An 11715-nucleotide genomic window follows, 5' to 3' on the forward strand; every position below is an offset into this window, starting at 1 on the left:
ATCAACTTTGTATTCCTCAGACGTTGCTGCGTGAACACGTTCCATGTGAACTACATGGAGGAGGATTAGGAGGCCATATGGGTCAAGACAAAACAATCTCCCTGGTGACCAAGCATTATTTCTGGCCTCAGTTGAAATGTGATGTTGGGAGGTTTGTGCAAAGGTGCCCTGTTTGTCAAGTGAAGAAGGGTCAATCGCAAAACACGAGATTTTATACACCATCACCAATACCTCAAAACATTTGGTTGGATTTAAGCATGGACTTTGTGCTTGGGTTACCACGTAGTTAACGAGGTGCTGATTCTATTTTTGTAGTCGTGGATAGATTTTTCAAAGTGGCGCACTTTATCCCTTACCGAAAGATGGCAGATGCATCAAGTGTGGCTCACTTATTCTTTAAAGAAATTGTCCGCCTACACGAAGTCCCCAGGACAATTACCTCTTACCGTGATATCAAGTTCCTTAGTCATTTTTGGATCACCCTGTGGAAGAAGTTTGGAATCTCTCTCAAGTATAGTAGCACTTGCCACCCACAAACTGACAGCTAGACCAAAGTGGCCAACTGGAGACTTGACAACATGTTGCATTGTATTTCCGGTGACAAGCTGAAGCAGTGGGACATGAACCTTCCACATATTGAGTTTGCCTTCAACAGAATAAGTAACTGTTCGACTAGGAAGAGTCCTTTCGAAATAGTCTATACTAAACCTCCCAGGTATGCTCTTAATTTAGTCCCCTTTCCAAAAATTCCTGGGCTGAGCACAATAGCTAAAAAATATGGCCGAAAGAATTCAAGGAGTACATGCCGAGGTGCGAAGCAACCTTGAACAATCTAACGTGAGATACAAGAGTGCTGCAAACAAGCATAGGCGAGCCAAGATATTCCAAGAAGGAGATTTAGTGATGGTTCATCTGCGTAAGAATCGTTTTCCCGCAGGCACTTACAGTAAATTGTAGAATAAAAAGTATGGTCCTTCCCACATTTTGAAGAAAATTAATGATAATGCCTACGTGGTTGAACTCCCACAAGACATGTCCATCTCCCCCCACTTTCAATGTAGCTGACTTATTTGAATATCATCCTCCTGATGAACAACTCTAATGCAGAATCAAACTCTAAGGCGAGTTTCTTTCTAAGTGGAGGGGAATAAGTGGTGCAGGACATCAATGCCAATCAAACTGCAACCAACGTGGTAGCTACATGCAATGATTGTAGAAGATCCTATTAAGCAGTGGGAAAGTAGAACTCCAGCCAATGCACCACGACAGCATCCCGTGATAATGCCTGAAGTTTAGACGTCAACTTGCCTTTTAATTGTTTCTGTTTTTCATCAATGATTTGCTTCTTAATTTATTGTTTCCTTTCCTAAGTATTTCCTTTACCAATCGTCCACTTTCCTTTTTTGGTCTCCTTATATAATTGATCATCAATGTAGTAGAAGAGGATTATGAGAGAGATTTAATAAGAAAGGAAGTGATTTATTTTTCTTTTTCTGCCATTTGTGATATTTTCGGAAGACCCAGTTCTTCTATATTCATAATCCCACTAAAGTTTGTTCAAATTGGTTCATATTTTTTTTTTTCTAATAGTCTTTGTCTGATTCTCTTTCTCTTTATTTTCTGATCGCGATTACGCATAACTCATTAGAAAAGCGAGCTCTCACTTCTAGCTTAGGATCACTCTGTACGGCATACCCATGAAGATCTATCCACAAGATCAATCTCAGTTCTCATTCTTGGTCCACCTCTTCATTATGTACTGCTCCGGAATCATTATCTTTATTTTGGATCATCTTACAATTATTTCAAAATATGACCAACAAATTCAAAGTTTTACAACTCCATCCCTTCCCCCATGCAACAAATTCAAAGAAAGAAAGAAAGAAACGAGTTCACTCAGCGGCACCACCCATTGGAATTCCACCGGGAGGTGTAATCTTTGTCTATAATTTTGTAATTCTATTTAGTGGTGTAGAAACTAAATATTGAACTTGAATATTGCCACACCACAACTAAGTACAACCGTGATTTACTTTTAAGCATTGAGTCGATCATCTCTACTAGGAGCGTAAAAGAGTCAATTTCGAGTGAGTAGTGGGTGGTCAAGGCTTATTCGTTTAACTTTTATTTCAATACAAGTCGAGTTTGATTTTATGTTCACGAACAACTCATTTAATATTCGAGGGGAGTTTGAATTTACTCACGAGTTCTTTGATTTGACATAGCATAAGTTTTGACAATCAGGTTTTGACGTTTTGCTATTATCTAATTTATAAATTGTATATCCGTCATAAGTGAGAGCTTATGAATAAACTTGGGACATGGCTGCTATGTGGGTGGCTACCGGCTCTTCGGTAAATAAAAAAAAATTATAAATTGTATATATACACAAATCAAGTAATATGTTTAGTATTAGGAACATGCTTTCCTCTAATCTATTTAAATATTAAAATGTATTTTCATTATAAATATAGAGATAATACTATACAAATAAGAAGTACAAAGTTATTTGAGTGTATAAGAGCTTTGAACGAGTCGAGCCACATTTTACAAGAGTTGTATGGTTTAATAATCAATTATAATTTCGTATTCATGGAATCATGAATGCTCATTTGACAAACGAATTGAGCGGAATCTGAGTTTGATAGAGCCTAATCTCTACTTTTAGAGCTTCTTGTTAATCATTTTACACAAAATTGCAAAACAGATGAGCCATTGAGAGTGCTGTAGGAAGCTGAGAGAGGTGAAACAAACTGTATTTTCAGATAAGGCGGTGTCTTATGCGTAGATCACATGCTTGATGCTAAAAGGAAAATAAGTGTGAATTGCAAAATAATATAACTCACATTCATCCTATTACAATCCCACTAAAAATAAGAAGAATCTCAACCACTTTCGAAGTCAGCAATTCTAATCTGCCCGAATACCAGTTCATGAAGAGTTCAAAGGCAGAGTAGAAAAATCCAATGAAATACGGTTTTTCATTTACCAAATCAAAGGAAGATTACAAAATTCAATAGAAAATAAAACAAAAATTCTAAACAGATATGGCAAAGCACTTGAACATATGAAATAAAAAACACAGAACTTTTGAAACCCCTTCTTGACAGGTCATATAGCTATATTAGCTATTGACATTGAAACATAAAGCAAAAGCAGGATGAAATATTTGGAATGGGAACCGCTTGCTGCAATTTTTGAACAGTATATTTGAGGTAGAGAAGAAGAATTCATGATCTAGAAACTTCTCCAGAGTCCAAATTAATTACTGCAAAATGAACAGTACCGCTCCAATTACTGATTACAATAGCCCATAGTAAAACATCCATAGCGTGAGTAAACTTATGGGATCATACCCACTGGAGGATCAAAATAAAAGCAGTCACTTTTACTGAAATATGACATCCCTTTACAAAAAAGTTCTCACTTTTTCAATATCTCAACCTACATGGACTAGTCCAAGGCAATCTAGAACTTCACCCCATATTTTTGCAGTCCAATGACAGAGAGTATGATGGTATAGTTTGCTCTTCTAGCCTGCTTCTTCTGCAGTTTGTGATGGTAGAGCCTTCGGACGGCCACTGCCTGTGGATGTGCTTGGCCTGGGACTTGAGAACTGGTTATTGGCTTTCTGCAACGGCTTCAAAGCAGCCATGATCTCAACAAACGTGGGTCTCAATTTTGGGTCTCTAAAATGTTAAATTAGATCTTTTGTCAAGAATGCAAATATGAATTTTGAGTATACTCGATACATTGTAACAACCATGATAAACACAAAAATAGAATTCCGACCCACCACTCACTACTAATTCATAAGAGAATTTAACTTTTTATGATCTTTCTCAATGGCACTATCATTATTTACTTGGGCAACAATTTATACTCAAGTTTCTTTTAAAGAGAGCAAAGGGATCATTCCTTGCCCATACTCGGTTGGAATGAATTGGACAAGGAAGACAGTTCTTTTGGAGAAAAGAAGATAAGAAGACAAGCCTTAACCAATTGGTTGCAAGAAGTGGTAGTAGTTTATACATGGTATTAGCAGTTGAAATTCAATCATTCGCGATGTAACATGAAAGGTAGCCAGACATTGATTACATGGATATGAATAGCAAAATTAATAGCAAGAGAAAAGCAATATTACTACTACATCCATTTTTTAGATAGTAGTCGGAAGTTGCAGCAGCTTGCATCAGTCTTTTGAACAATCTGCAAGCATTGAACAAATAAATATTCATCAGCCTATATATATATATATATATATTCATATTCTTAATCGGTAAAACAGAGGATTTTTTTCTATACTGATTTCTGTATTTATATGGATGTAAAAACATCCTTAACAATCATATTCATAACCCAATGTCATACAATCGATGATCTGACAAGAAGTAAATCCATAAATGAAAAAACATTTCCTTAGCAGTTGTCATACTGCTGATCTTGACAAAATCAGAGGAACAATATCAAGTTATGTAGTTGTTTTGGAGCCCGATCATTTGGGAGCCCGATCATTTGTCAAGTTCAGCCATTTTCCAATTTGAAAATAAAAAATTGCATGTTCGAAGACCTTCTCTCTTTGCTTGGAGATTTAGAAATCTTGACAAGCACTTGTTATGTCATTATGCAAACGCAACGAAGACAAAAAAACCACAAGAAGAATAGTTCGACAACACATTCAACATACCAACCAGAATCGCAGCATGCAATAGGAGTGGTGGATCTCTCCAATGCCACCATTCAACATTCAAAGGACCTTTGGATCAGAGCCAAAACAAACTTATCTTTGGATTTATTCCTCCATTTTTGTGTCGTAAATGTATTCCTCCGTTTTTGTGTCATAAATGTCTACGCCATTAATTCGAACACAAGGGATGTCAGCTATCCTGCGCCACTCTCCTCTCTGATCTTTCTTGCAGTGTTCTTCCAGCAGAGGACATCCACTGATTGCAAGTTTCTGTAGTGAGGGAGGTAGGCCATACTTTGGTAAAGACATCAACTTTTGGCAATTAGAGATATCAAGCTCTAGGAGTGAGGGAGGCAGGCCATCCTCTGAAAAACACGTGAGCTTCTCGCATTCAAAGATCCACAATGTTTTAAGAGAGGTGAGTTTTCTTAAGCCCTCAGAAGACAGGCATTCCAAATTCGAGAGATCTGAAATGCGAAGGCTTGTTAGAGAGGCAGGCAACGCCATATCTGGAAAGGAAACCAGATGCTGACATCCACCAATTTCAAGATGATTTAGGTAAGTGAGGTTGTCAAGCCCCCAATCGAACAAGGCTTCAGTGATTTTAAGATAAGCGATCGAAAGCGTTGCTAGGTTTGTGGGAAAACCTTCTTTGGAAAATGATAAAATGCTCGGACAATTCCGTATTTCCAAATCTCGAAGAGAGGTGAGGTTGTGTATGCCATTCTGCAGTCCCTGCATTTTTTCACAATTAAATATATAAAGGTGTCTCAGCTTGGAAGGGAGCAACTCTCCACCATTCAAGAATTGAAGATTTTCACAACTGGAGATGTTGATACTTGTCAGAAATGAGTTATGATGAAAACTCTTAGCTACTGACTCCAGCTTCGGACAACTGTAAATATCGAGGCATTGAAGTGTGGTGGGTAATTCTCCGCTTGATGTTAAGAATTCAAGGGATGGACAATTGCTAATGTACAAGACCTCAAGAAGAGATGTGATGCCACAGCTGCAACTACCGTTGTTTGTATCATTATCATCATCCTCTACCAAATTCCTCATACTCTTGCAATTGCTTATATATAGCTTCTTTAAAGCTGGAGGCAGATGGCTTTTGGCAAAATGCGTTAGCGATTCACATTTCTTTATTTCAATAGATTGAAGACATGTGTTGTTGTACATCAACGCCTTGGGTAATGATTTCAAGGCTATGCAATCACGAATAGTAAAAGATGTGATTCCGAGTTGGAGACTCTCTTGATCAACTTCTTCTGCCACCAAAGAGACTAGTTTGGGACAATTAGAAATGTCGAGATAATGCAAAAATGGGAGATGTGGCAATGATCCCACCTTGTCGGACCACAAAGTCGTCAGCTCCTCACAGCTTTCAATACTTAAATTTTCTAACTCTGCCAGTCCTTCCATATCAACCCCATGATCTGAAATTGCTGAAAGTGAAGTGTAGAATGTTATTGATTTAAATGTAACCTTACTTTCACACATCACCCCTTCGCATTCCCCAATATTAAATTTGCATTTATCTGGAAAGCATGAAATTGAGATCACCAATTGTGCACAATAAATTATCTCAACTTTGTTTAGTAAAGGAAGGTGGTTTGGTAACTTCCCTAATAGTTTCGGACAGAGACAAAGGGAAAGCTTACGCAGATTTGGGAGTACTTCACAAGGACTCCAATTCTCCCACTCCTCCATGTCATAGAAATGCAAAGTCTCTAAACTACCGCCACAAAATTCAGAACCAACACTCTTCACGTTAGCCATGCCCTTGATCCAAAGATTTTTGAGTGATGGCAAATATTGCCCTAATGGAGGTAATGATGTGCACTTGTAACAATTTTCTAATCTCAAGGACACCATATGAGGAAATGAAGGAGATGTTAACCAATTAGGAAATTTTGTACCACCATAGTTAATTATAACCAGCTCCGTCAAAGCGTCGTGAGGCCATAGCCCATTTAGTACCTCTAGTTCACTTGTCCTGTCTTTCGACTCATCAATGTATTCACTACATTTCAACCACAACTCACTAATTTTCGTCTTTTTAATCAATTCAGCATCCTTTGCATTCTTCGGATCAATCACATTCTCTAATCTTGAAATGCGGAGTGTCCCTCGAAGATGCTTCAAAGGTCCAAGCTCCTTTATTCCAGAGCAACTGTCTTTTCCCAAAACTAGATTAGACAGTGTTTGAAGACAAGTTAGTTTACCTATTTGCATAGGCATTCTTTCCAAACTATCTGCACCTTCAATGTTGAGGTGGCGCAGGTTGACCAAGTTTCGAAACATTAAAGGTAATTTCTTTAGACGAATACAGTTCTCCAACAACAATGTTTGTAAGTTGTAAAGACTAGTTATTGATTCTGGCAGGAGTCTTATTCGAGTTTCTGAAAGGTTAAGGTAACGCAGATGCTTCAAATCACCAATAGAATCTGGTAGCTCTGTTATGCAATATCCGTTGAAAGATAACACTCTTAAACAATGTAATGTTGGAACCAATTCAAAATGAACATGACGAGCCAAATAGCAATAACCTGGATCTGGTAGCATGAGAGGTAAGAATGTACGTAAACTTGTGAATTTAGGAAAAACCTCAAACTTTTTAGTTACATCAAATTTGCTTCCCAAATAAGATGAGTGGCGTGCCTTTATAGGAATATTCTCATGCTTATTACCTCCAACCCTATCTTCCATTCTAAAGCACGTATCACTTGCAACTGACTGAGCCAAATCATTGATGAGGTCATGCATCACAAATTGAGATTCATTAATACGTGACTGTTGGAAAAATGACCTTGACAACAGATTGCGAAAATATTCGAAACCCAAATCTTCCATTTCCTCTTCATCTTGTAGGGGTTGAATCAAACCTTCTGCCATCCATAATAGAACCACCTCCTTCTCCTTGAATTCATAGTCCTTTGGTAGAATTGAACAATAAGCAAAGCACCTCTTCAAATGTGAAGGTAGATGGTGATAACTTAACATAAGAGCGGGAACAATTCCACTTTCTTCCACTGAAATATCCCATATCTTATTCTTCAAAACTTTTTCCCACTCATTGCGGTCTTCATTTTTACTGCGTAAGACTCCTCCAATGGTTTTTACTGCCAATGGCAAGCCTTTACACCTTCTAACGAGTTCCTCACCAATATCTTTAAGATTTGGATGCGCACTGAAGTCTTTTGCATCCAATGCATGTTGGGTAAATATGGACAAACAAGCTTCATTTGACAACTCCCCCAACTGAAAAGGCTCAACTTCCTTGTTTCACATTAGTGACGAGACCTTCTTGATACGAGTTGTGACAATAATACTACTTCTTGGAGCCCCTGCTTCAAAAGGAGCACGTAGAAGAGTCCAATCATTGTAGTTCTCATTCCAAACATCATCAAGAATTACTAGAAACCTTTTTCCAAGTAGTTTCTCTTTCAGTTTGACTTGCAACGAATTTAGATCTTTGTCATCGTAGTTTTCTGAGGTCAAAGATTGTAAAATTGTTTTTGTAACTGCAGCAACATCAAAATCTTCTGAAACACAAGCCCATGCTTTCAAATCGAAAAAGCTCTCCACTTTTTTATCATTGTATACCAGTTGGGCCAATGTTGTCTTTCCAATGCCCCCCATACCAAGGATAGGAATCACATTGGGTACTTTATTCATAGCATCACTGTGTTTTTCATTGATCAATAATTGAATTATAGCTCCTGTGACTTCCTCCCTACCGTATATGTGACCTTCAGTCACCACAGAAGTTGAGGGAGGTCTCTCTCTTCTCTTGTTTGGCCTCGGACTAACATTTTCCTTCAAATTAAGTTGATCTTTTTGTGTCAAAAGATCATTAAATCTTGTATTTATTTTCTCTATCTTTGAGCCCAGCCTAAACTTGATCTTAACAGCACTTGGAGTTAAACTAGTACAACAAGCAGGGATGAGATTTCGTACCATACTAGCGCTAGCCTGACTTTCAACGGCCATCAACTTGCGTTGCAAAGCTTCTGTGGCGAACTCATCAAGTATATCTTCCACCTCGTAGGCCAAGTCTCTGAGATCATCAAGCCAAGCTTTCACTGTCTTTTTAGTCTGTTGCTTCTCCTCTGCATCATCAAGCACCTCTCGAATTCTTTCCATGGTTTCACCCCACTTGTCCAGCTGTTTGCCGAGTCCTTCTCGGCGAGCAAATTTCAGCAACTCGGGAGACGACAGTCGGTCAAACAACACATGAAGGAATGCAGAAAGAATGAGCTCAGCCATTGTTTTCGTCCGAGAAAGGAAACGAATTAAGGAGAAAGTATGCAAATAAAAGAAACACTACTGTTTTAGGCCTTTGTTGTATTGGTGAGAGAGGAAAGAAGGAAGCAAGACCATTCATTTCCCAAGTGCATGGGATTTTTGTATTCGGTTAGGGCCTGTCATTATCATTATCAATCTGAGCTGCTCAATTAATGATGGATCCTAATTTGTAAAAAATTAATGCACTCCGTGAATTTGTAAAAGGTTCTAAGTATCATTTTTCTCCTCAAAAGGACATTCATTAATTAATTTCATGGAATATATTATTAATAGCTCTATTAATTCATTACTTTTGTAGTTATCACGGGTCTTTTTCCTTTCTTTTTTTTTTGCCCGCACTCAATCGTGGAAATTTCGTGGAAAATGTTGCTAACATTAATTATTGCTGACCTATTAGCCCAAGTCTCCTTTCTTTCAAGTCTTTTTCTAGTACTCTCTTTTTCTTTAGTTCATTTCATTCAATCACACGTGATATGGAATACTCCACAACAGTTGGCCACATTAATTCAATAAGAAAAAATATATTTAAAAGCCGACATGGATAACATATTAAATAAATTACTTATACAAGTTAAAAAAAAAATAAAGTACTTATATAGCATGAGTTAATTTAATAAATAATTTTATATTTTGAATTTCTAAAATTAATTCTTGCCGTATAAATAATGTAAATAGTGTATTCTATATATCGGCTTACAAATAGAAGAACCCAATCAACTTATAACATACCAAATTAATTAAAAGAGATCTTAAGATTCAAGAATATTTTTTTAAAAATCTCATATTGAACGTACAATACATCTAGAAGGAACAAATATGTGTTTTACAATAACGATGGCAAATTTAAATGAATTTTTTGACCAATTACACTCAACAAAATAAATAAATAATATCATAAACAAACAAATACACAAACAACTTGCTACTTTACAAATAGATTTTCTGGAAAACTTTAAAGAAATTCAATATAGTAGAAATTATTTTGTAAAAAGCTTTGTATAACCTAAGTATGGCTTGCAACTCTTCAATATAGCATAAAGTTTTTCTGGCTATGCATTAATTGATTTTGTATTTATGCCAAACTCCAAAGACTTGTGGCCAAGTCTCCTTTTTCTTTTAAGTCTTTTTCCACTATTTTTTCTTTGATTCCTCTTGTTCAACTGTGGCCCTCATTTTCAACTTGTAAAATGACGGTAGTTGAGGCATCGGAATTTTGGCCACTTGGGTCAAATGCCCCAAGCACATAGTGACAGCAAGTGTGTGTTTACATGCAATACAATAATATACAGCTAATTCACAGTAAAAATTTTAAAAAGGACAATCATTACTAATACTACCAGAAATTAAAGCTACAACACCAAACAAATACTCATAAGCCACAATATTTACCAAATTTCGACATAAAAATATTACATTCATCTGAATAAATTCAATGAAAATCCGAATAAGAAAAAGGCCCCTTGGAACACAACTGTAGACCACGAAAGACTGTCAGTAGTTCTATAGCCTCTGGTATTACTACCCCCTTAAATTATTGGCCTTTTTAAGAAATGAATTTGTTGTATTTTAGTAGGATCTCAATTCCACCGCTTAAATAAAAGATTTGTGTTACTCCATCGTAATCCTTGAGGCCTGCCATTGCAGTCAATCAGAATTGACGCTGACTTGTTTGGAGTCTCGAATGAGACATAGAATTCTTATTTGATCTTATTCTATCTTATTCATAAATAGAACTTAAATATAAAATTTTTAAACTAATAATTACAACTTTTTTCAAACTAATAATTGCAACATTTTTCAAATTCCTAAATAAAAATAATATTATAAAACTATATTTTTATAATTTTTTAACTTTATAATATTTTTTATTCAACTTTTTCTCTCTCATTTCTCAAAATCTAAAAACTACCTAACTTAAACTATCTCACTACTATTTACAAATTATCTTACAACTATTCACAAAATTCTTATCTCATCTCTCTCCAAACTATCATTAAAAAATTCCAAAAATTTCTACCAAGTGTTTGGCCAACTGATCACAGAGGGTGGGAATTATTTGCTCCCATGTTATTTGCATCAGATCTAGTTTTACTATTTACAAGTTAGTATGTAAACATAATATTTGATATGTGACTCATTAAGTACAAATTATAGGTGTGGGAAAATAGAGAAGCCACTCGCTTGAGACAAATTGCAAAAAAAAAAAAAAAAAAACAAAATGGTAAACTGAGGGGGATTAGAACACTCGATTCTTCCATTCAGTGATTAATTAGAGGTGTAAGAAGGGGCGCCTAGATAGAATGGTCCTAACGGATGACAGAATTTTGGAGGGAGCGGAGGTTGTGCACAATGAGGCTGCTACTTTTTTCTAGAATTTCCTTGAGGAGTCGTCTATCATTGAGCCCTCTGACCTTTCGGTGATTATTAATAGGCAAATTTCAAAGGTTGAAAATAATCTTTTGTGCGCAGCGCCAACGGAGGAGGAAGTCAAATGTGTGGTATTCTCTATTCCGAAGGAAAGTAGTCCGGAGCCCAATGGATTCGGATCAAAATTTTATATGTATTGTTGGGATATTGTAAAGGAAGATCTCGTGGAAGCAGCAAAAGATTTTTTCCGAGGCACTCCTTTCTCCAGGTTATTTTCTTCCTCATTTATTGTTCTAATTCTGAAGGTAGATAACCCTTCAAGCTTTGATAAATTTCGCCCTATTTGTTTA

General features: G+C 36.5%; 2 protein-coding genes across 5 annotated transcripts; both read right to left on the reverse strand.

Annotated features, from left to right (window-relative positions):
• Positions 1 to 3247: 3247 nt before the first annotated feature.
• Positions 3248 to 9074, reverse strand: LOC121245081 (putative disease resistance RPP13-like protein 1). The gene is made up of 3 exons (XM_041143370.1): positions 8651 to 9074; positions 4151 to 4209; positions 3248 to 3689 (listed from the first exon to the last, which is right to left on the reverse strand). The coding sequence occupies exons 1-3, from the start codon at positions 8957 to 8959 to the stop codon at positions 3533 to 3535; spliced, it is 525 nt and encodes a 174-aa protein (XP_040999304.1). The 5' UTR covers positions 8960 to 9074; the 3' UTR covers positions 3248 to 3532.
• LOC121245080 (putative disease resistance protein At3g14460) lies at positions 4511 to 7695 on the reverse strand. Of its 4 annotated transcripts, none has more exons than XM_041143368.1 (4): positions 5513 to 7695; positions 4808 to 5440; positions 4644 to 4765; positions 4511 to 4599 (listed from the first exon to the last, which is right to left on the reverse strand). In XM_041143368.1, the coding sequence occupies exons 1-3, from the start codon at positions 7691 to 7693 to the stop codon at positions 4748 to 4750; spliced, it is 2832 nt and encodes a 943-aa protein (XP_040999302.1). In that variant the 5' UTR covers positions 7694 to 7695; the 3' UTR covers positions 4511 to 4599; positions 4644 to 4747. The 4 variants fall into 4 exon arrangements, with proteins under 4 accessions (XP_040999302.1, XP_040999303.1, XP_040999301.1 ...); XM_041143369.1 differs by having other exon boundaries at positions 4808 to 5409; positions 5485 to 7695; XM_041143367.1 differs by having other exon boundaries at positions 4808 to 5140; positions 5210 to 7695.
• Positions 9075 to 11715: the final 2641 nt, after the last annotated feature.

Source organism: Juglans microcarpa x Juglans regia, chromosome 8S (assembly GCF_004785595.1).
Source record: "Juglans microcarpa x Juglans regia isolate MS1-56 chromosome 8S, Jm3101_v1.0, whole genome shotgun sequence".
Classification (NCBI taxonomy): domain Eukaryota; kingdom Viridiplantae; phylum Streptophyta; class Magnoliopsida; order Fagales; family Juglandaceae; genus Juglans; species Juglans microcarpa x Juglans regia.